The sequence below is a fragment of the Myotis yumanensis genome, unplaced genomic scaffold (genome assembly GCF_028538775.1).
Source record: "Myotis yumanensis isolate MYYU_CA2020_CCGP unplaced genomic scaffold, mMyoYum1.0.hap1 SCAF_2, whole genome shotgun sequence".
Taxonomy (NCBI): Eukaryota; Metazoa; Chordata; class Mammalia; order Chiroptera; family Vespertilionidae; genus Myotis; species Myotis yumanensis.
In genome coordinates this window covers 62971798-62995865 of record NW_027223753.1, presented here as the reverse complement: position 1 = coordinate 62995865, position 24068 = coordinate 62971798, and the positions used below count along the sequence as shown (strand labels likewise).

At 39.3% G+C, this 24068-nt stretch overlaps 1 protein-coding gene across 1 annotated transcript; it reads right to left on the bottom strand.

Moving 5' to 3' along the window:
* Nucleotides 1-386: 386 nt before the first annotated feature.
* On the bottom strand, nt 387-10337 carry RPF1 (ribosome production factor 1 homolog). The gene is made up of 9 exons (XM_070405475.1): nt 10098-10337; nt 8163-8219; nt 6080-6160; nt 5009-5104; nt 4239-4392; nt 2048-2130; nt 1480-1661; nt 1162-1288; nt 387-629 (listed from the first exon to the last, which is right to left on the bottom strand). Exons 1-9 carry the CDS (start codon nt 10311-10313, stop codon nt 588-590), a joined length of 1038 nt encoding a protein of 345 aa, XP_070261576.1. The 5' UTR covers nt 10314-10337; the 3' UTR covers nt 387-587.
* Nucleotides 10338-24068: the final 13731 nt, after the last annotated feature.

Here is a 24068-nt window from a genome sequence, read left to right as displayed (position 1 = left end):
AACTTTGCTTTAAGTCCTTGGTAAACCATTTTGCTTAAAAATTTTTATCCTTCGGAAAGGCTTAAGGAAATGTTAAAACATCCCAGACCTGTGGTGTCCAATCATTCAGAAAACAGTTAAAAACTCTGTGCCACATCCAAGAGTCTGGTAGAAAACCAGTGGGTTGGTTACATTGTATCTACTGAGCACTGTATTTTCCTCTAGCCCACATGTACCATGAAAGTGTAGATGGTATAGGGGCGGTGGCGGCCTAGAAGGGGTCAAGAGGGAAAAAAGAGGACAAGTAATACTTTCAACAAAGATTAAAAGAGTGCATATGGGAAAGATTGAGTCTTGATTCCAACTTAAATTATTCAGTTACTAAAAATAAAAAATTTTAGGAAATCTAAATTGCAACCTAAACTCTCACCAAAATACTTTTATTTGTATTTCCTACAGAAACAGTGAGTGGTAATTCATGGCACTTGGTAATTTGTCCAGACACAAAATAAGGTATATGAAATCAGTAAATGCCATTTTGAAGAGTCTTCTGTTACAAATTCAAGATAGGCCCATTCCGCAAAATCCAGTACTATTCCTTCAGTATTTTATAAGTGGAATTTTCTTCTACTTGTATCCATTTCCCGGGGCTGAAAATTAGGGAGTAAACAAAGTTAGCACACAATCAATGGGTAACAATGCTAAAAATTGTCACTGAAGTATCAGTCTTCAGGTTTAATATAAAAGGTGTTGGAAATTACAGTTCCAATAGATGTGTGTTAAACATACACAATTTTAAAGTAAAAATCACACTTAAATACTACTTACTAGATAGAAAATAGTTCTCAAGCATGCACCAGAATCAGGGTAGCACAAGCTTATGAATAGGTTGCTGGGTCTAATTCAGTAAATCTATGGCCCAACAATTTTTCATCTTGAAAGTTTCTGGGTGATGCTTCTGGTCCTACTTTGAGAACCATTAATATTTAGGATACTTCAAATGAACCAGGATTAATCACCAGACCCAATTACCACATCAGAGAATGGTTCTTTTAGCTCATGACAGAAGACATTCAGAAGCATAACTTGAGGTAGAACAACCCAAAGCTTAAAAAGTACACGATTTCCTTCTCATTCCATACTTAAAATCATCGAAATGGTTTTTCTAGAGTAAGCACATACCTTATGGACCCATTCATATTCACCATATTTAGAATCAAAGGTTCCTTTCTGAAGAGATCTTAATTTCAAGGTAAAACGTGGTCCAAGTTCCTGAATTCCCACTTTCTTTTCACTCTTGAATATGTACCTTCAAAGGTAAAGAAAAAAGTTGAGGAAATTAGTCCGCATTAACCCACCTGTTACTTCTTTAACATTTATGATGGTTGAAAAGACTATATTTCTCATCTATAATACCTGTCAAAATACATTAGAAAACAGGTTTATCTTGAACAGGTATTTCATGATTAAAAGTCCAAGGAGTTAAGGTACCTTCCTCACCTGTGAAATCTGAAGAAGATATAATCCCGTTGATTGTGGAATGTGGCAACCTGCCTTCCAATAAACTGAGGATTATGGGGAAAGAGAGATGCAAACATTCGTCCAACAGAATGACCCAGCCGTGTTGTAAAATTGTTCAGAATTATTTCAGGTACGTGTTCTGTGGGGTCCTTGCCTCTTCTCTAGAAAAATCACAAGTTTATTAGCAAAACTGTATCACTGCAATTTTAAGTTTTATAATTCCCATGACAAATATGAGAAATTTATCTCAATGACAACCACAAATGGCTTACTACACCCATGAAGATTATCTAGAAGTATTTTATATGCTGTGAATGCACCAAAAAGGAAGTTCTAGGAAAGTAACATTTCACAGTAATGAAAGTTATTGCCTGTCTGCCATAACTCAATTATGACAGTCTCACAAGAAACCTGCCAGTAGATAAAACTATTGCTTTAATTAGGAGAGCAAATGCCATTATTAAAATCAAGCAGCTGCTAAGCCAGTCTACTTAAAAGCAAAAACTATGAGGGGACCAATGCCAATCAAGGAATGACTAAAACTTACCTTAATTTCTTTACGCAGACGAACACTGCTCATTTTAAAATGAGCAGTTGGTCCATTTGGCAAGTGACTCAGAATTAATCCATCTGTTCATAAAGCTAAGAACATTGAACTCGAATCTAAATTTTGAATTGTTTAAATAATTGATCCTCAAAGGCTCCTAAAATCTGTATCGAGGTGAATAGGTGGGTGCATGCATTCCTCTGCGTTAACGGAGATTTTCTTACCAAGCCTCAATCTCAAGACATAAATCAACATAAATTTTTCAGAAAAATGGATTAACCTATTGTCCTACCTTTTCTCTTTTCACAATATGATAAATAGCTCATCAACCCCTTCTACAGGGTGTTTGGAGCATTCAACTAAAGTATGTGAAGCAACTAATGTCCACTACGCTAGCAGGGATGATAAGACAGGAATGGATTCTAGAGTAACTATAGCACTGTAAATAGAATATAAGTTTACCTCCATGTCAGAGGCCTTATAACCCTAAAAATGCACTTTTATATATTTGTATATACATTTTATGTTTGTAAGCTTAGGATATGCTGCCAGCTTTGAATTGATCATCCCACAAAACCAGAGACTCCTAAATTCTCTTCTCGATAGAAATAAGCTCTTATTCTTGTGATTACTGTACCACAAATTAAACTTATTAATAGGCATTTACTAATTGTCTGCCATGAATGAAATATAAGACACCTACCTACCTAGCAGGGTTGGCAGCCCAAGGGCTTTAAAAGTCCTTGATGCAGCAAATTAAGATTACTACCTATACCAGTGATGGCGAACCTTTTGAGCTTGGCGTGTCAGCATTTTGAAAAACCCCAACTTAACGTTGGTGCCATGTCACACAGAAATTATATTTTTGATATTTATTTTATTTTATATATTTAAATGCCATTTAACAAAGAAAAATCAACCAAAAAAATGAGTTTGCGTGTCACCTGACACGCGTCATAGGTTCGCCATCACTGACCTCTACAATATTCCTCAAGTGGTTATAGCACAACCTGATTCTTTGAAATGCTGAACCTTAAAAGATGAGAATCTGATTGTTTTCAAATATTTGTACATAATATTAGTTTTACAAAACATACTGTCTGCTTTATAATGGGATCAACATCCAGAGTAGAAGCTATGGTTATCTTGAATTTCCTCCTCTCCCACTAAATCCTACTGTTTACATAAGTTCCTCACTTCTACATTTCTCCCTTACTATTACTGTCTTAGTTGATGTCTTTGAGATTTCCCACTTAGATTATTAAAACAGTAGCCTGGTTGGTATGACCGCTCCAACAGTTGAAGTACATCTTCTAATACAGACTGTAAATCAAGTCTGGACTTAGGCCTTGGTTATAAAACCAAGTAACAAGCTATGGGGCTTAGCTGTGTCACTATCTGCACCAGTTCCTCAGATGCTAAGTGAAAAAAGCAAACTCGATACCCTGATTCTTGACAGCTACAGCTAATTTGAAGCCACTCTTATCAGCCTCATCTACAGAACAGAACATTGGTCTGACACTCAATGTGGTTCCAAGCTATCTTTCTAACCTGTCTCTTCATGGTGTTTCCTAACTGGTAGGCAGTGATACAATCTCTTACACACCAAACATATTGACCATTTTTTTCTTTTACTCATGCTATTTCAAATAGCTTCAATAGTTTACTCATCCAATAATGCCCAATTCAAATGCCACCTCATTTTACGTAGTCAAAATTAAGATCTATATCTCAGTTCTCACTGTTACTTACTATAGCACTTGTCACTTAAAATTGAGTTATAGTCACTAAATGCCTTTCTTCCCATCTAATCCATCAGCTCTTGAAAGATCTGTTTCTGACAGATGCTAGTGCCTACCACATAGCAGATTATCTGTAAATGTTTGAATTCTTTTCAAAGATTCACCACAGGTTCAACTTCATGATGCACAGTCAAAAGTATTTCTGTATCATTTGCACATTGAAAAAATTAATCAAATCTTATAAGGCGGTTAAGAGCGGTAACAAGTCATTTCTTGCAAATTAAATCAGGGCTTGAATCCGTTCTAGAACATTCCTACTAAATGTTATTTGTGTCAGAAGCAAACTACAAAATTCAAACTTATTAATTGCTGTACAAAAATTTATGTTACTGCTAATCTCTAACATCAACCATGAAAATAGAAGCCCTTCCTTAAAAAACAAAGGATACTTGGTGTTTTACGATCTTCATTAATAACGATCAGATCTGTGAAATCTCTTGAGATGCACTGTGGAATAATTCTTTTCAGAGCCAGTCCTCTTCTGTAATAAACATGTGAGTTTGGTATAACTGTGGAAAGCTGTTCACAGAGTCGTACTGTTCTCTGTAAAACAACATAACAAAAATCCTCAAAAATGAAAAGAATAAAAATCTTATGTGATATATATTTATCAGGAAAGGCATAATGATTATTATAAGACAATGTTATAATAGAGACCAATGCTAGGACAAGAGTGAAACCTGAACAGTTCCATCCTTTACCAAAGACTGATCATCCCAAAGCAGTGGTTCTCAATTGGGGGTGATTCTGTTCCACCAGGGAACCTTTGGCACTGTCTGGAAACATTTTTGGTGATTATGACTGGGGGTGGAGGACGGCTGGTACTGGTGGTATCTAGTGGATAGAGGCTAAGGACGCAACTAAGTATCTATAATGAGCAGGACAACCCCCATAACAAAAAATTATACATCTCCAAATGTTAACAATGTTGAGGTTGAAAAACCCTATCCTGAAGAATCAGGCTTTGAAAACAAGTCATTTCTTGCAAATTATCAAGTCATTTCTTACACTGTATTACCAATATTAAATTTTACTGAGTTTATTCACAGGCATCATCTAAGGCAATCTCTAACTCTTCTGAACAGAGTTCCTTTAAATAGTCAAAGTAATAAAAGAAAATTAAGAATTTAAGAACTATACTAATTAATGTATTTATTACCCCATGAGGTCTATCTGATGTTGTAATGAGAATCTTGGGAGAAGTTTGTCTGTTGAAATAAGAAGCAAATTCGTCTGTAGCTTCATCATAAGCAACCTAAGAACAGAAAAACAAGTTAACAAAGTCACTGATCTGGCTTTCCCTTTCCCCATACTTTCTTATGACCTCTTATACAACTCTCCCCCATTGCTCACTTAATTTCAGCATGCTAGCTTCTTTGCTTTTCTTCAAAAAACATGCTAAGCATGCTCCTGCTTTACAGCTTTTGCACAGGCTGTTTCCCCGTCCTGAAGTACTTTTGACCCAAAGATGGCTAATCTCTTTATATCCTTCAAGTCTTTGCTAAAAGTCATCTCAATGAAACCTACCCTGACCGCTGTATATGAAACTGCAACTCAAGCCAACAGAAAAATGGGCATGAGACATGAACAAATAATTTGCATTGATTGATCCCAGGTCCCTAAAACAAATCTCAATACACAGTAGGAAATTAATAAAACATTTGGTGGAAGACTGACTAAATGAATGAATATTAGGAGATATGTAAAGAACTATGATAAAAAGCAGTTTAAAAGCAAACATAACAAAATTTTAAAAATATATACAACATTTTAAAGACCTTGATTCTCTGACTATACTACTGCAAATTTTTTAAAGGAAAAATGTGAAAAGTAGATTATTTTAAAACCAAGAGGTTTTATAAGGACACAAAAAATACCATCAAATATTATCCTTAATTTTCAAAATGTTTAACAGGTGCTACAAAATTCTACAGTATGAGAAATACTTTTCAAATGATATATAAAAAAGATGTATTATACAGAGATTAAATGACAAAAGGTATAAAACATAATAAATTTCTAGAAAATAAACCACTGCCTCTTTCTATGCAATTACTGAGAAATTTAATGATTAAACAATGGATAGCAAATAAGATAATGTGCCAACATTATAGCTGAATCAGTCCATTATACGAATTCACCAGACAGTAATTTAAATTAAATGTCAACATATGAACAAATAATTTATCAAGTGTGGCCATCCAAATTTATTTAAGACTTTTAATGTTACCTCTTCATCATTAGGGTCTACTGTGGTTTCATCATATACTCGCTGGTTGTCAATGGTCTTGGGTATAGGCTTTGGTGGAGCCTAAATAAAAGAAAAAAGATTAAGCTGTAGAAGCATTTTTACATAAATAATTTTTCATTACAGTTGGGAATAACAGAAATTTATAAACAATTCAAAACACAATCTGTTCCTCATTTCAAACCACTGCTACATCAATCCTAACATCAATACTGAGTAAAAGGTTTTTAATTCTCTGAGCAGAAACACACATGTACTAAAAGAATTGCCAACATTGGATGAAATGGCTTAAAAACAGAAGTAGCAGAGAGAAAAATATTGGTCAAAATAACTATCCACTAAAAAAAGTTATTAAACAAAATGGAAAAAAAATTACAAAAGTACATATACATGTAGCTTTGTCCCAACAGCTTTCAAAAAAGCTATTCAGAATATATATATAACAAAGCTACAAATCTATCTGCTGAAGTAGTAATTCTAGAACGGGGGATTTATGGTAAGGAATGAAAGGGGGGAGCAATTTACACAAAGAAAGATGTAGTATCACTATTGTTTTTTTTTAGTTTCATATATTTTTTTTAATGATTAAGGTATTATATATGTGTCCTTATCCCCCCACTCCCATTCTTGTCCTCACCCCCTTGGTGTCTATGTCCAATGGTTATGCTTATATGCATGCATACAAGTCCTTTAATAGAAATGAACAGCGGATAGGACAAAGGTCCAACAACATAATGGAATACTTTTAGAATTAGCAATCATGCATACTCAGCTTAGATCAAAAACTGTAAATAAAATGGTATGGATCAGGAATACAGAACTGTAATATACACTAACTAAAATGAATTCAAAGTATATGTACATTAGCAGAGATAGAAGAAGCATGAGTTGATGACCATTTAGGATTTTATTTTTATTATTCTATGAAACAAATATTAAGTTTTAAATCATTTTTTGAAGGAGGCAGTTCTAGGAAGTCATCTTTCAGTACAAAAAAACAGAATGGTGATATTTTCAAATGGTGATCAGCATATTAATTTGCTTTAATTGATTATTGAGAGCTAAAAAGAGACTAATATTGCTTGATAGAATTTTGCAGGTCAGAAAAGTCTAATATTGGCAAATTCATGTTATTTAACCTAATACTATTAAGAGAATGCATGAAAAAACAAAATATTTTAGTCTTTATATTTTTCCCTTCTTCAAAAACACTTATCCTTTCTTAGTACCTCATCTTAAGAGAGGGGAAGGGGGAAGAGTTGTATGTTTTTAAAAATTTGCAAGTATAAATCATAACCTAGAACAAACTATAAATGAAATGAAACCAAATGAAAATAACTTAGTTGTACAATAATGTGGAAGTATTTAGTTCTTTTTAAAATTTTCAATAGAAAGATTTCACTTATCACAAAAATAGCTAAATGCTTTCTTGATGCATTATCTCTGCTCTCTTCTTTGCTATAACCCATCCGGGCATAGCATCTTCTTTCCATCCCCCCCTTCTCACTCTTCACAGATTCATATCATGTGACAGCTCTCATTCTTATTCACCCAATCCTTTAACAGAAGAGTATTTGTCTGACAAAGAACCTTTGCTTCAAATCTCAAGAGCTCCAGCTCTAATTTAGGGAGCTTCCCCCATTCCCAAAGTCAAGGAGATGTGTATGTCTCTACTTCTCAAACACATAAAGTAAAATAAGCAAGTCAAAATATGCATAACATTTATGTTAAAATTTTAAAACACTCAAAACATCACCACTGTGCTTGTTTGGGAACACAAACATACATAGTAAACGTAATAAAGAAGTTCATGGGAACAATAAGCAGCAATTTCGTGAGTGGTTATCTGAGGACGAAAAAGCAATCAGAAACACACAAGGGACTTGGAACAGTATTTGCTAATGCATTATTTCTTAAGCTGAGTAAAGGGTAAAAAGGAGTTTGCTATACTATTTTATACACTTGAAATATTTCAAAATAAATTTTAAAAGAAAGTCATTCAACATAAATATCAGGGAGCATTCCTTCTTAAGAAAGAAAACAGATGGCTAAAAATTTTCTTTACCTTATCACCAAGAGCCTCTCTCTCTTTTTTAAGTTTTTTCTTAGCTGCCAACTTTTCCTAAAAGGTTTAAAAAAAAAAATGAGAGATCATTAGTTAGATCACAAACACACTGAAACTACAAATTACTAATGCTAAGAATACTTACACTGAGTAATCTTTAATCTTCCTAATTTATTAAAATTAAAATGTTGACATAGATTTTCATACCTAAGTTACTGTAAAACAAGTAAACTGAACAATCAATACGATTTTTGTAACAATGATTTTGCTTCTTAAAAAACAAAATCTAAGTTGACCAACTTTTTTTTCTGCATTTCTAACAAGTTGCATCCTAATAAAAAACAAGGCTATGCAGGCTGTTTCTCTAGGAAAGAGCTAAAAATAAATGGGAATGGGAGATTTGTTTTCAGGTTGCTTCCCAAAAAAGTACAAATAGCTATCCATATATTTTATAATCAAAATATGCTTTTAAACTTATTAAGTATTTGCAAGTTAAGATTGTTTGTACTGTGAATGTGTATCTTTTGGAGATTTCTGAACAGAATCCTTAACTGACAATAGAAAATACACTCCATCTCCCCCCAGCGTTTATTAAGCCTCAATGTACCAGGTCTCAAAAGTCTTCTAGAATACCCTTCCCCCGCACCAAAATGGTTTAAATGCTCCTTCTATGTACTCCAATAGCACGTTAGCACTTAAGGTTCAGTCCAGGGCTTCAAAAAATCTAATAAGAGGAGGCAGGCACATATAAAGAGTATTATGTGTGTGAACTTTTATGATGTGCAAGAATAAGCAAACGCTTGCTTTCAACGGATATTTAACCACAAATGAGCACTGTGACCTTAGGCTTTATCTGCTCATCTCCCCATACTTGTTTACCTCACAGAACAGTATGAGGAAAGCTGTATGGAGCAATGGTTCTCAACCTTCTGGCTCTTTAAATACAGTTCCTCATGTTGTGATCCAACCATAAAATCATTTTCATTGTTACTTCATAACTGTAATGTTGCTACTGTTATGAATCGTAATGTAAATATCTGATATGCAGGATGGTCTTAGGCGACCCCTGTGAAAGGGTCGATCGACCGCCAAAGGGGTCGCACCCACAGGTTGAGAACCACTGGTATGGAGGGACCTGGAGAATATGATGCTAAGCCAGTCAGAGGAAGACAAGTATTAAATGATCTGACTCATATGTGTAATCTAATGAACAAAATAAACTGATGAACAAAACAGATCCAGAGACACAGAAGCATGGAACAGACTGTGGAATCTTAGAGGGAAGGCAGGGAAGGGTGTGTGTGTGGGAAAAGATCAACCAAAGAACTTGTTTGACAACAGGATGATTAAAGCCTGAGGGGGGTGGGGGGGGAGGGGAAGGGGCAGGGGAGGGCGGGCTAGAAGAGGTCAATGTCGGAGGCGGTGTGTGTGGTTGGGGACATATGCAATACTTTCAACAATAAACATTTAAGAAAAAAAGGAAATATCAAAACAAAAGAGTAATAAAATTACTAGAAACTTTACAGTACTAATTTCAGTAAGAGTCGCTGCAGTAATCAGAGAAGCATCACTCTGAGTTTATGCATTGCCTGGATTAGGTTTTAGGTATTAACCACCCGGAGGTGAAGGAGGACGGGACCGCGCGGAGAGGGAGCCTTTTGCCTCCCAGGTCGGGAGGGGGTACTTTTCACTAGTGGATGAGCAGGGTTTCTTGCTTTCATTCTCAGCCACGAACCCTAGCCAGGAGCTGGTGAAAAAGGGAAACCGGGCCGCTCCTGCAAAAAGCAGGACGAGGCGATCGGGAGCCCCGCCCAACCCTCCGGCTGGGATCCCTGGGAGGGGAGACCACGCAAGCGCAACACGCCCACCCGCACCGCCCTCTCCCGCGCGCCGAGGACACTGCTCATGCGCCCTGCCGCCCCCGCCCCCTCCTACCTTCCGCTGCTGCTGCTTCCACCGCGTGAACATTAAGTGTCGCCGCTGTTTGTTCTTAATCTCGGAAATGCTGAAGCCTGGAGGGAAGGCAGACGCTTTCGGGGCTTGGCCCCCGCTTTCCGTCGCCCCATCCTCACCGACTGCAGCCTCCTGAGGTTCTTCGGCAGCGCTCTTGCGCTTCAGGCCTTTCTTTCGGCTGCCGCCGCTCTTCTCCATCGTGTTGGCTCCTTGGCGTCCATACGGAAACGGAAATGGCTTCCTCCTCCGACCCTCTTAGGCTTTTACTTCCGGGGCGGGAAGTTCTTAAAAATGTAGAATGCCGGCGGCGGAGCATTTAACCTTTTAAGAAGGTGCTGAAATTTAGGTTTGAAAAAAGTTAATGGGGTTGCCAAGCTGTATGGACAGTGAAATAATGAATTCGTGGAATTCTTTATTGAACGTTTTCTATGTTCAAGACCTCAAAGCATTAAAACAAAATCTTTTCAGTAGAGAATTTACATTTTACTAGAGAGATCTAACATGAGCTTACAGGTATATAATGTGGTGAGCTATAAAGTAAACAATACACGGTGTGAAAAAAAAATAGAACAGGATAAAGAAGATGAAGCGTAGAAAGGCATGTTGCAGCTTTTAAATAGGAAATCATAGTCCCTGGCTGCGAACGTAGTTCAGTTTGGAGCGTGGTCCCCATGTGCGAAGGTTTTGGTTGATCCCCGGTCAGGAGCATAGATTTGAAGGAGATAATGGGGTAAACTGTGGCGTTATCTGGAGGAAGAGCCGCAAACCTTAGAAAAGCTGTCCAGGCAAAGGAAGCACACAGCTGCAAGGCGCACAGTCAGTAGCAAGCCTGGCATGTTTGGGAAGAACCATGGAGGCCAGGAGTCAAATGGGAAAGAAGAGGAAGGGGTTAAGAGTGAGAGATTGTGTAGGTTTTTTTTTTGTTTTTTTTTTTTTACTTTGGTTTTTATTTTATGTGACATGCAGATCTCTTGGAGGATTTGAGAAAAAGAGTAACATGACCTGACTCTGATTTTAAAGGCATTGCTCAGACTCTCCTTTTGAGAATAGACTTAAGGGGAGAAAAAGTGAAAGGAGGGAAGAAATGACAGTGTCTTGAACCAGGGTGGTGCTAATGGAGGTGGTGAGAAGTGGTCAGATTCGTTTGAAAGTTCCTGATGATTGAATGAAGGACATGAAAGAAAGAGAAGAGTCAGGGTGACTCCAAGACTTTTGAACTGAGCAACTGGAAGGATGGAGTCACATCAGTTAAGATGTGAGAGACTACTGGTGGAGCAAATTTGAAGAGTGAAATCATGATTTCAATTCTGGAAATGTTAAGGTTGAGACACTTAGTTGTGATTGTTCTCAAGTACTCAATTGGGATGTATGATTCTGCAGCAAGAGAGAGAGGTATGGACTAGAGATCAAAATTTGGGAGTCATCAGCATACAGGTAATGTTTCAAACCATTATTGTGAGTGTAGCTAGAGAACTGAAAAGGAGAAGAGGATGAAGGCCTGAACCCTGGAGGAGTCCCACCTGAAGAGTTGGAAAGAAAAGGAGAATCCAATAAAAGAGAAAGACAGTAGAGAGCCATGGAAGCCAAGTAAAGTGTTTCCCTAATGGTTAATTGTCTTTTATTCCTCATTTCAATTTTATGAAAATGTCCTTCAAGCAGAGACAAAAGACTTCCTTTTGATTGACTATTAGGAGTTAATTTTCCAGAAATTGCCTTAATTTCAAATTATATGTTTCACTATTGACACTGTTTGATAATCCAGGTCACTGATGGTAGTACTCATAATGCCATGCAGAAGGTGGAGTAAGAGATTTAAGAGAGTGAGGAGTTATGGGTAATGAAGGCTTCTTATTGATGTGCATTACCCAGTGCTATTTCTTAGGCTAAGCTATCTCCCTGTTACCTTTTATTTGTGGACCCCTGAAGATTGGCTTACTTTTCTTTTTATTATTATTATTACTAGAGGCCTGGTGCATGGATTCGTGCACTGGTGGGATCCCTCACAGTCTGGGACCCCTCGGGGATCAGATCTAAGCTGGCAGTCAGAAATCCCTCTCGCAGTTGGGGGCTCTTGCAGTCTGGGACCCCTCGCTTCTTACCACCTGCCTGCAGTGGAGGCTGGAGAGGTTCCCGCCACCACTGCTGCACTTGCCAGTTGTGAGCCCAGCTTCTGGCTGAGCAGTGTTCACCCTGTGGGAGCCCACTGACCACCAGGGCCAGCTCCTGCATTGAACGTCTGCCCTTAGTGGTCAGTGCTCATCATAGTGACTGGATGTTCCGCCATTCGGTCGATTTACATATTAGGGTTTTATTATATAGGATGCTCTCATATAAAAAAACCTCTAACAATGATGGTAGAGCTTGTAGTGATATAATCATTATCTTTAGGCAAATAAAAGATTAATGGAAGCTTCTGATCTAGATTGAAGAGTAGGTAAAAGCTGTATTTGCCTACCCCCACAACCACTTCAAAATTACAACTAAACTACAGAACAACCATCATTGAGAGCCTCCTCAAGTATAGCTGAACAGAAGTCCAATAAACTAAGGATATACAGAAGAAGCCATGCCGAGACTTACAAGAGGGGTGGAAGGTAGAATGGGCTGGTCCCATACCCATATGTGGTGGTTAAAAATACAGAGGCATATTTTGGCTGCAGAGGTTCCCCTCTGTGGAGCAAGGAGTCCTAGTCCCATACAAGGCTCCCAGCCCAAGGTTCCAGTGCCAGGAAGAGAGATTGTCATAACTTCTAGCTGTAAAAACAAGCAGGGATTGTGGCTGAGTGAGATGGATTGCTGCTGGAGTTCCAGACATTCCTCTTAAATGGCCTATGCATGGACTTACTCAGACTCACTTATGCTGAGTACTGTGTTGAGCAGCAAGTCAAAAGGTGCCAAGGGCCCTGGCTGGTTTTGCACAATGGTTAGATTGTCAGCATGTGGACTGAAGGGTTGTGGCTTTGATTCCTGGTCAGAGGCACGCACCTTAGTTGCAGGCTTGATACTGAAGGCAACCAATCAATGTGCCTCTCTCACATCAATGTTTCTCTCTCTCTCTCTCTCTCTCTCTCTCTCCTCTCCCCCCCACCCCCCACTCTCCCTTCCAGTCTCTCTAAAAATCAATGAAAAATATATCCTTGGGTGAGGATTAAAAAAAAAAAATGGTACCAAGGACACACAGGGAGAAACTGAATTGCCTGGCTTCTTTATATTCCAGATCACTGATTTGATTCTCAGCTTCATCTACTCTACTGTTGATTCCCTATAAATTATTCTTCATTTCAGTTAGTGTATCTTTCAATTCTGATTAGTCCTGTTTTATGCTGTTGAGGTTCTCAATAAGTTCATTGAGTATTTTTATCACCAGTGTTTTGAACTCTACATCTAGTAGATTGCTTGTCTTCATTTTGTTTAGTTATTTTTCTGGAGTTTTGTTCTGTTCTTTCATTTGGGACATGTTTCCTTGTCTCCTCGTTTTGGCAGCCTTCCTGTGTTTGTTTCTATGAATTAAGTAGAGCTGCTGTTTCCTGGGCTTGGTAGAGTGGCCTTATGTAGTAGGTGTTCTGTAGGGTCTAATGGCACAGCCTCCCTGATCACTGAAGCTGGGCACTCAAGGTGTAACTCCCCCTGCTCCCCATATGGGCTGTGTATACCTTCTTATTGTAATTGAGCCTTGACTGCTTTGACATGTCAATGGGAGGGAATTACCTCCAGGCCAATCAGCTGCAAGGAATGGCTGTAACCATTGACCACTGGTATCTGACCATCATGGAGGAACAGCTCTGCAGGAGTCCACCCCACAGAGCAGTACTTACTTAACAGGGCTTTGGTGCCTGCTGAGTCTGCCCCTTGAGTGTGTTGTTTGTGGAGGCGGTTGGGTGGTGATGCTTCGCCATGTTCTGATGCTGTCTCCTGGGTGCACTGGCTCTGGGGCTTCCCAGAAGGTGCAGGCCAAGGTCAGCTGCCACCTGTGTTCTACCTGGGCCCACCTAGCATGAGCTATAAAGTGATTTGCTCATGGTTGCTTATTGTGCTGAGCTTGGAGGTGCCCTGGCAAGGCCATGCTGCAAACTAAAACTGGCTGCTGCTAGTGCTGTGTCTAGGGTCACTTAGCAAGAGGTACAGGGCATGTTGAGACCAGATGCTGCTAGTTTGATACATTTTAGGAAAGTCTGAAGTAAGAGTCAAGCCAGGCCATTCAGATGGATAAACCGCTAGAAACAGCCTTGGGTGGGCTTGAAAGTTGTCTGGAAGGGTAGACTTCTCCAAGACAAGTGCTGGCAGAAGCCACTGGGGTCAGCCTTTGCTGACCCCTACCTCTGCAGGGTCAGGTAGGCACTGTATCTGAGTCTCCATCAACTTGGCTAACACTGTTAGTCCATCCCTGGTTAATCCCTGTGACCCTGCCCCACTCAAGCAGCTTCTGGTGGCTTTTCCATACAAAGGGCTTATCTTGGCTCATGCTGTGGAATTTTCTAAAATCTATCAAAGGTTCACAAACTTCAAACAAGAAGCATTTGGCTTGAGGGGAGTAAGAGATCAACCGAAGGACTTGTATGCACCCATATAACCATAACTAATGGACATAAGACACTGGGGGGTAAGGGAGGGCAGGGGCTTGTCAAGGGCGGGGGGGGGGGGGGGGAAAGGACACTTATGTAATACCCTTTGTAATACTTTAAGCGAAAAAGAAAAAAAGAAAAAAAAAAAGAAGCATTTGGCTTTGGGACACCTCATACCTCTTGCTAAGCAGTCCCAAATCCTGGCAGCCTGCCTCAGTTTACAGCGTGATCTCTTCTGGGTACCTCCAAGCCCACTACATGTACCAACCATCTGCACATCATTTTGTAGCTCATACCAGGTGGCCCTGGTTTGGGCACAGGCATCAGCTGACCTAGGCCTGCATTTTCTTCCAGGAGGCCCTGGAGGCAGTGTACCTAGTGGACATCTTTAGACCACATTGAAGCACCAGCCAACCTCTCCCAAAGAGACACACTCAAGGGGTGGACTCAGCAGGCACCAGAGACCTTCTGAAGTAAGTCCTGCTCCTGTTCCATAGGGTGGATCCCTGCACAATTGATCCTCTATAGTGGTTGAAGCCAATCCTCTCAGCCAGTTGGCCTAGGGGTAAATCTCTCCCTTTGAGGTGCCAAGAGCAATCAAGACTCAACAACAATAGGGGGTGTGCTCAACAACATTAGGGGGTGTGCACAACCCACATTGGGGGAGGGGGGCACATCTTGAGTGCTCAGCTTGGGTGATGAAGGAGGCTGTGCCCCTGGACGCTACAAAACACCTACTACATTAGGCCACTCTACCAAGCCTGGGAGACCTAGCAGCTCTACCTAATACATAGAAAAACAAACACAGGAAGGCTGCCAAAAGAAGAAGAGTGCTGGCCAGGTGGCTCAGTTGGTTGTAGCATTATCCCATACACCAAAAGATTGCAGGTTCAATTCCTGGTCAGGCCACATACCTAAATTGCAGGTTTGATCCCTGATTGGGGTGTGTATAGGAGGCAACTGATCGATGTTTCTCATTGATGTTTCTCTCCCTTCCTCTCTGAAATCAATAAAAATATATTTAAATATATTAAAATGAATAAATAAATAAGTAAATAATAAATAAACAAATAAATAAAATAAGCAAATAAGATGGAAACAAATTCCTAAATACAGAGTTAGGCAGTTGTTGGATGGGAGGGGGTTTGGGAAGATGGGTGAAAAAGGGGAAGGGATTAAGAAGTACACATTGGTAATTACAAAATAGTCATGGGCATGTAAAGTATCGCATAGGGAATGTACTCAACAATATTGTAATAACTATGGCCCCAGCCATAGAGCGTCGGCCTGCGGACTGAAGGGTCCCGGGTTTGATTCTGGTCAAGGGCAGGTACCTTGGTTGCAGGCTCCTTCCCGGCCTGAGACCTGGTTCGGGGCTGGAGGCAACCAGTCGATGTGTTTCTCTTTGTCTTTCCTTCTCTCTTCCACTCTCCCAAAAAAATCAATGGAAAATATCCTTGGGTGAGGATTAACAAAAAAATAATAATATTGTAATAACTATGTACGGTGTCAGATGGGTGGGAGATTTAGCAGGGTGATAAATTTCTAGGTTGTATAAATGTCTAATCACTATGTTTATACCCACAACTAATATAATATTGCATGTAGATTGTAATTAAAAAATAAAAAATTATATTTAAAAAAAGGGAAAAGAGAGATTAGTAACTGGCTACAAGATCATGTTTACTTTTTGCTAAAAGTTAGTTAAGAATCTGACACTCTGGTGTGCCGGGTTGCTTTCGGACACAACCTGTTTTTATTACGTGCACATCCCTTTTTGACAGTGATCTGTTTTATTGCTCAGAAATGGTGGATTTTTAAAATATAATTACTATGACATTAAAATCTCTTTCTGCTAAAAAAATAAAAGAATTGCAAAGTGGAGACAATATGATGATTATTTCCAGGTAATATAACTGCATATCTAGATAGTCCAAGAGTATGATTAGAAAAATAAAACTAATAAAATAAATAAATACATAAATAAAATCTCTTTCTGCTAAATGTAATGTGGTATATGGACTGCCTCCTGGAACAGAAAACAGACATTTGTGGAAAACAAATTAAATCTGGACAGTGTCCAAAATTTAGTTAATAGTAATGTACCAATATTGGTTCTTAGTTTTGAAAAGTGTATTATGGTGATGTAAAATGTTTACATTAACTGAAATTGGATGAGGGTATATAGAAACTCTCTGTATTATTTCTGCAACATTTCCATAAATCTAAAATTATTCCAGAAGAAAAAGTTTTTAAAATTTCTTTTAAAAAAATCTTTCTGATCCTCACTTAACAAACTATTTGAACTATTTTTAGGTAAAAGAAATTAAACTACTAACTGTCAAAAAACACATTTTCTAAATATCTAGAACAGGCATTTACTCTCTATTCCTTGAACTTATATGTACAGAGTTTTTACTTGAGTACTTTGCACTTGATGATATGTTATTTTAATAACAATCCTCAAATAATTTCATGGATGACTGATCTCATCCACCTCCGCCCTCCTCCAGAGCACTTAATGCAGTGTGCTGCAGGAAGTAGGCATTCAGAGCTTGGATTTCTCTGACTAACCAACTGACTCAATGTGCTACCTGTAATTATATTTTAAAATTTATTCTGAGCAGTTCTAGGAATTCAAGGGGATAAAGTCAAAATCAACTAACTATTCAACTTAGGTTTGCATAAATTGTCTAGAGTGAATAGACTTCATCAAAACTTGTCAAAATGCAGAATTTGTCAGTGGAAACCAGAATATCAAAATTTTTAATCATCCATATGAAATACACTCGAGGCTGAAGGTGAATAGTTCATGGTGAAGTTAACATTTCTAAAATAAATTTTGGGCTGAACAGAAAGTTATCAGTCTTACTTCTTTCATGCTTTTTGTTTTATTGTATTTTGTTTTTTAAAGTACTTAAGGATAACACGTTATCTTGCTCTGGCTATAGATATATGTTGAGAAATTCTGAAAAAGGCCTGTAATAGAAGAAACTATTTATCTCCCTTATCTTGTTTGGTAATATGTATGTAAACTAAAGCCAAAACTACTTTAAAATACCAAGACTTATGATACATCTAACATTAGAGATTCTCAAAGTCTTTCCAATGCATCATCTGAATCCTTCTAAAATTTTTTATTTATAAAATAAATAAAATTTATTTATAAAAATAAAAGTTTATAAATTTTTTTTTTATAAATAAACTAGAGGCCCAGTGCACAAATTCGTGCATGGGTAGGGTCCCTCAGCCTGGCTAGCAATCGGGGCCGATTGAGGCCGTCTCACCCAGTCCTGATCGGGGTGATGGGGGCTGGTCTGCCGGGGAGGGACCATAGGAGGGCTCCAGGGTGTGTCCAGCTCTCTTGCCCAGTCCCAATAGGTCGGACCCCAGCAGCAAGCTAACTTACCGGTCAGAGCATCTGCCCCTTGGTGGTCAGACACTTAGCATATTACGCTTTTATTATATAGGATGCAAGGCAGGAATGATCCCCACTTTCCAGTGGGAAAATAAAATTTGAGGAGTTTAAAAGCAGCACCCAGATAAATCAAGAATCATAATTCTTAGGCCAAAGCTCTTTCAACTAATCATGTGTCATGCACTTAGATTCATATTATTTAGAATGAATTTTTAAGTGAACAATCCCATACATCTGCATATACTCATTTTCTTTTCTTGATTCTGCAATGAATGTTCAGGAACAAAGCACTTGATGAAGTGCAATGTGGATCCCTTAAAAGAGGCAGATGCATGAAGTTTGGAGCAGTAAATGTAAGAGCAATATTTTTCATTTAACCATTTCAACCCATGTTTTCTATTGCAGAGATGGTAGAGGTTAATGCAATTTTGGCAAAATAAGTTTAAGTAAAAAATATGTATATTTGATGCATTGTTTTCCATATATATAATTAAACTATGCAGATTTAACTCAGGGGCTCACAATTATAGGAAGTGGGAAAGAATTATCTTTATGATTTCCTGGAGTGAGATACTAAATTGAAAATTATTTGGTTGACATAATTACAAGATTGTTGGTCATAGGCCAGGGAGAATTTTGATTTTTTCTTCCAGGTTTCTCTCTCAGGAATAAAATAGTTTTCAAATATTTGGACTAGATTTCACATTGAAATCATTCATAGGGAGATTTCATATTGGGCTGCCATTTGAATTACTAGGACACTGTGCCTCTAGTCATATACAAAATGAAGATGTACCTAATGTACTTTACATAGCTGATAAAAGATACTATTTCATATTTTATCTAAAACTAGCATAAACATCTTAGCATTTGTTGAGAAACTAACATCTAGCATAGGTGGTCAGGGTTTGATATTCTAGATAAGGAAACACAGTGTGTTATATACAGAGGAACATTGTATTGTCATATCACACATTTAAATAGGAGTAATGGTATTTATCCATAGGCATCTTCACTAAAAATGGAAGGCTCCCTAAACTTGGAAATGTACTTAATGAGTATAACACATTTAGTCCATATACACTATTAAGTAAGATGATTCTATTACTTACTGATTTATTCTAGAAATATTTCTGAACCCTCATAATCAAGCATGGCATTGTGAAGAAGCTAAAGAACAAAACACAACATAAGGCCCCTTTCTGCAAGGACTTTAAAATATAATGAAGAATCAGAACATACAACATAAAATCTTATACCTCAATTCAGGCATTAAATAGCACTGGAAAAGAACTGTAGAAGTTAGAAGATTATATCTATCAAAAAGTACTATGGTATTAAATAAAAAGGGAACCCTGGTTTTGGGAAGTAATGTATTTTAATGGTTAGGAACATAGGTTTAATTTTTAAAATCTTTATAGTACACTAGTGGCCGCTGCATGAAATTCGTGCCCGGGGGGAGGGGAGCAGGCTGGTGTCCCTCAGCCTGGTCTGCACCCTCTTCAATCTGGGACCCCTCGATGGATGTCTGACTGCTGGTTTAGGGGACATCCCTCTAACAATCCAGGACCACTGGCTCCTACACGCTTACCTGCCTGCCAGCCTGATCGCCCCCTAACTGCTCCCCTGCCAGTCTGATTGCCCCCAACGGCCCTCCCCTGCTGGCCTGATCGCCTCCAAGGCTTTTATTAGTATAGATATAACCCTTCACAGAAAATTTCACTAACCCTGCTTTACCATAAGGGCTTGACGATTGAATCACTGGGGCCAGGCACCAAGATTTCCTTTCTTTGAATAGTGGAGGGAATAATTATCTTGTCGTTAAGTAGCCCTGAACATCAAATGAGATAATGACATAGAAAAATATAAAACCACCATATAAAGACAACTATCTTTTGTATGTACTGAAAAGACACTAAAGCGGTAAAACGAAAAACACTTTTTATTCTCCCCCTTTCTTCCTTTATAGCCTTTATTTGAACTTTGAAATTTATAAAAATTTCACTTCTATTTTCATTTCTTTACATTCAATATTATTTTGTATTAGTTTCAGGTTTTATATTAGTTACAGAATAGTGGTTAGACAATCATATACTTTACAAAGTGTTCCCCGATATTTCCAGTACCATCTGGCATCATACCGTCATTACAACACTGTTGACTATATTCCCTATTTAAGTGACAATAGGTTTACAGGTTCCTTCCAATCTTTGTTTTGTGTTGCTCGCCCTTCCTTTTCTTTCTCACTTCTTCCCTCATTTTCTGTATATAGTATCTCAATTGGCCCTCAAAGCTCAGCGAAGGCACTGGGACACGCTTAATCCATTTTACAGAGCAGGAAACAGGCCAATTCCAGTTGGCAGCGGAACTGGACTCAGTCCGCAGGGAGCCCTCACAGCCATGCTCTCTGCCCTTCCTAAGGGGCAGCTGTGGGGCAAACAGAACAAACCCCATCAGGCTTCCGAGCCTCCTTCTCAAGCACCTCTTCATCGCGGATGCTCCATATTCTTTCCTCTCACCCGCTCCCACCCCCATTCTTTACTGTCCCCCCCCTTCTCTGGAGCAGGTGGTAGGCTTCCCACTCACCGCGCAGGGGTGCGCTGCAGTGGGGCAGGGCGGGCGCGGGCTTGCTTTTGGGCCAAGGTGGGAGCAGGAGTCATCGCCTCTGAAGTGCAAAGTCTGCCCGGGTGAGGCCCGGCGCCCGGAGCTTCTCTGAATCCCACCAGTCAGTTGGGTACCCTGCAGTGTGACACCCCTCCACTGAGGTGGCGCCGCCCCTCAACCCCCGCCTCAGGCTTCAGGTCCTCGCCGCTCCGCCCAGGCGTCCTTCCATGCCCCTTGTTCCCCGCCTTGGGGCCACTGCAGAACCTCGCTTTCCGCAGGTGAGGCAGATCCCAGCCAGTCGCCCCCTGCCCCGGCCTGAGCCCCCTCCGTTGCACCCCACCTCGCCAGGTTTTTGCCTTTGATCTATGGCATTGGTGACAGCACACTCCTAGCAAGCCTTTTACCCAGAGGGGCACAGGGTCAGTTCTTTGCCCAGAATGTTAGAGGTTGCAGTCGCATTTGCAGATGTTGCCCAGAGCCTGCTGGTGAAGGCAGCGCCTGTGTGGGGTGTCCTCATAGAGGGCTGGTGCTGCACCGCTCTGCGCCCCTTGGGCCGCAGCCTCCTGGCAGGCCATTTCGTCAAAGCTTCCACGCTCGCCCAGGAGCAGCCCCTCAGGCGGCACCACAATTGGCCTCCCGCTGCTGCAAGGTCTCCACCCTCACCTGGGTCACCTCCTTTCTTCCACATTCAGTCTTCATCCATCCCACTCGCCTGCAGTTTTTGTGCTCCAGGCCCGAAAGAAAAGGACCAAGGCCAAGAAGGACAAAGCCCAAAGGAAGTGAGTCTTGAACCCCCACATCCCATTCTCTGGATTTCCTCCCGCACCTCCTCTGTGTCACATCTTGAACAGGCACCCTGCGGCCCAGCCACCTGCCCTCCTGGCGGCCTGGTAGAGTCGGTCTCTGCAAAGCTGTGGATCTGTGGTCAGAGGCCCCGCCTGGGTCTCAGCAACCCCATGCCTGCTGGAAAGGGCTGTGGAGGAGGACCGGAGCACATTGGTCATTAGCTCCCCAACTCCAAAGGAGACACCACAGACTCACATCCTGGTGGCAGGCCCCACTCCCCTCTCCTGCCCTCCCCCGCCCTGCCAAGCGGTCGTGAAATTATGGAGTCCTGGCCTAATTTACATATTCCTCTCTTATTATATAGGATAATGTTATTGTCTATGTTCATTATACTGTACTTGGATCTCTATGACTTATTTACTACTCATTGCAAGTTTATTCTCTTAAACACCATCACTCTTATCTTCTTCCCCCAAACCAATGAATAGTAAGTAAGCCAAGCAATATACTAGATGCAGAGTTCAAAACACTGGAGATAAGGATGCTCAATGAACTTAGTAAGAACCTCGACAGCATAAAAAATGACCCATCAGAAATGAAGGATACACTAACTTAAATGAAGAATAATTTACAAGGAATCAACAGAAGAGTAGATGAAGCTGAGAATCAAATCAGCAATTTGGAATATAAGGAAACAAAAAACACCTGATCAGAACAGGAAAAAAAGAAAAAAGAATCCAAAATATGAAGATAGTATAAGGAGCCTCTGGGACAACTTCAAGTAGACCAACAATCACATCATGGGGTGCCAGGAGTAGAAGAGGGAGAGCAAGAAATTGAAAACGTATGTGAAAAAATAATGACAGAAAACTTCCCTAATCTGGTGAAAGAAATAGGCATACAAGTCCAGAAAGTGCAGAGAGTCCCAAACAAGATGAACCCAAAGAGGTCCACACCGAGACACATCATAATGCAAATGCAAAAGGTTAAAGACAAAGAGAAAATCCTAAAAGCAGCAAGAGAAAAGCAGTTAGTTATCTACAAGAACAAGAATGTCAGCTGATTTCTCAATAGAAACTTTGCAGGATAGAAGCCATTGACATAAAATAAAATATTCAAAGTGATAAAAAGCATGCACCTACAACCAAGATAACTCTACCTAGCAAAGCTGTCATTTAAAATGGAAAGATAGACAAAGAACTTCCCAGACAAGAAAAAGCTAAAAGAGTTCATCACCACCAAACCAGTATTATATGAAATGTTAAAAGGTCTTCTTTAAGTAGAAGAGGGAAAAAAAGATAAAAAATATAAACAATAAAATGTCAATAAATACACATCTATCAACAATTTAATCTAAAAAGTGAAATAGATGAACAAGCAGAACAGAAACAGACTCATAAATATAGAGAACATTTTGATGGTTGCCAGATGGGAGGGGTATTGGGGAGATGGTTAAAAAAGATTAAGGGGTTAAGAAGTACAAATTGGTTGTTATAGAATAGTCGTGGGGATGTAAAGTATAGCACAGGGAATATAGTCAATAATATTCTCATAACTATGCATAATATCAGATGGGTGTGAATATGTGTTTGTCCTGTTTGTTCTATTAATTTTTCAGTTCCTTAAAGGTCTCACTATTGAAGTGGCTTTGAATAATTTCTTAAGTCTTGATAATGACATCACCAAAGAACCTAAATCCTGGAAATAAATAAGCTCAGGTAATATTCTTAGGGTCTATTCTATAAAATGATCCACTCTATAAAACCAAGTATTCATCAAAAATATGATAATATTTTGGAGTATAAACTTTACCACTACAGATATGAAATGAACATAAATAAAAATCATCAAATACTGTTGGCAGAAAATGGTACACCATGCTTGCATGGAGATTAAGTAAGATTGAATATTCGGAAATTCTAATGAAAACCTTATGTCCTACCACTTTCCCCTCCCCACTGATGTTCTACCCTTAATAGAGAAATACTGCCTTAGTAAAGATTCTGAATAACTACCAACTACTATGCCTTCTATATATGATTTCAAGCAGAGTGGGCCCTTGGTGAATATTGGTGTCTTACTGGAAAATTCACTAGTTCATTCAACAACCATTTATTCAGAAACTACTCCCCTTCCCCCCCCCCCCCCAAAAAAAAGCTCATAGATCTGTAGAGGATACAAGCATATAAAGAAATTATTACAACACAATAAAATACATTTTAAAAATAGAGTCATGTGCAAGATATATAATGGTGATACCAAGATGAAGAAAATGTAGTGGAGGAGAGGATGATAGGTATCAGAAAGGCATGAAAAGTGTTTGAATTGAGTCAGTGAGTTCCAGGTAGACAAGGAATAAGGTAGGTAATTTCAAGCAGAGGGTGTTGCCTGTGTAAAAACTCATAAATATGAAATAGGGTAACGTGTTCAGGAACAGAAAATTGCATGGGATTATTAGGACATAAACTGCAGGGGAAAAAAGGAATTGAAGATTAAGCTGGAGGGATAGGCAAGGATAAGAATATGAAGGAAGTTAGAGCTTTATTGGACAGAATAGGGAGTCAATGAACATTTGTAAGGAGG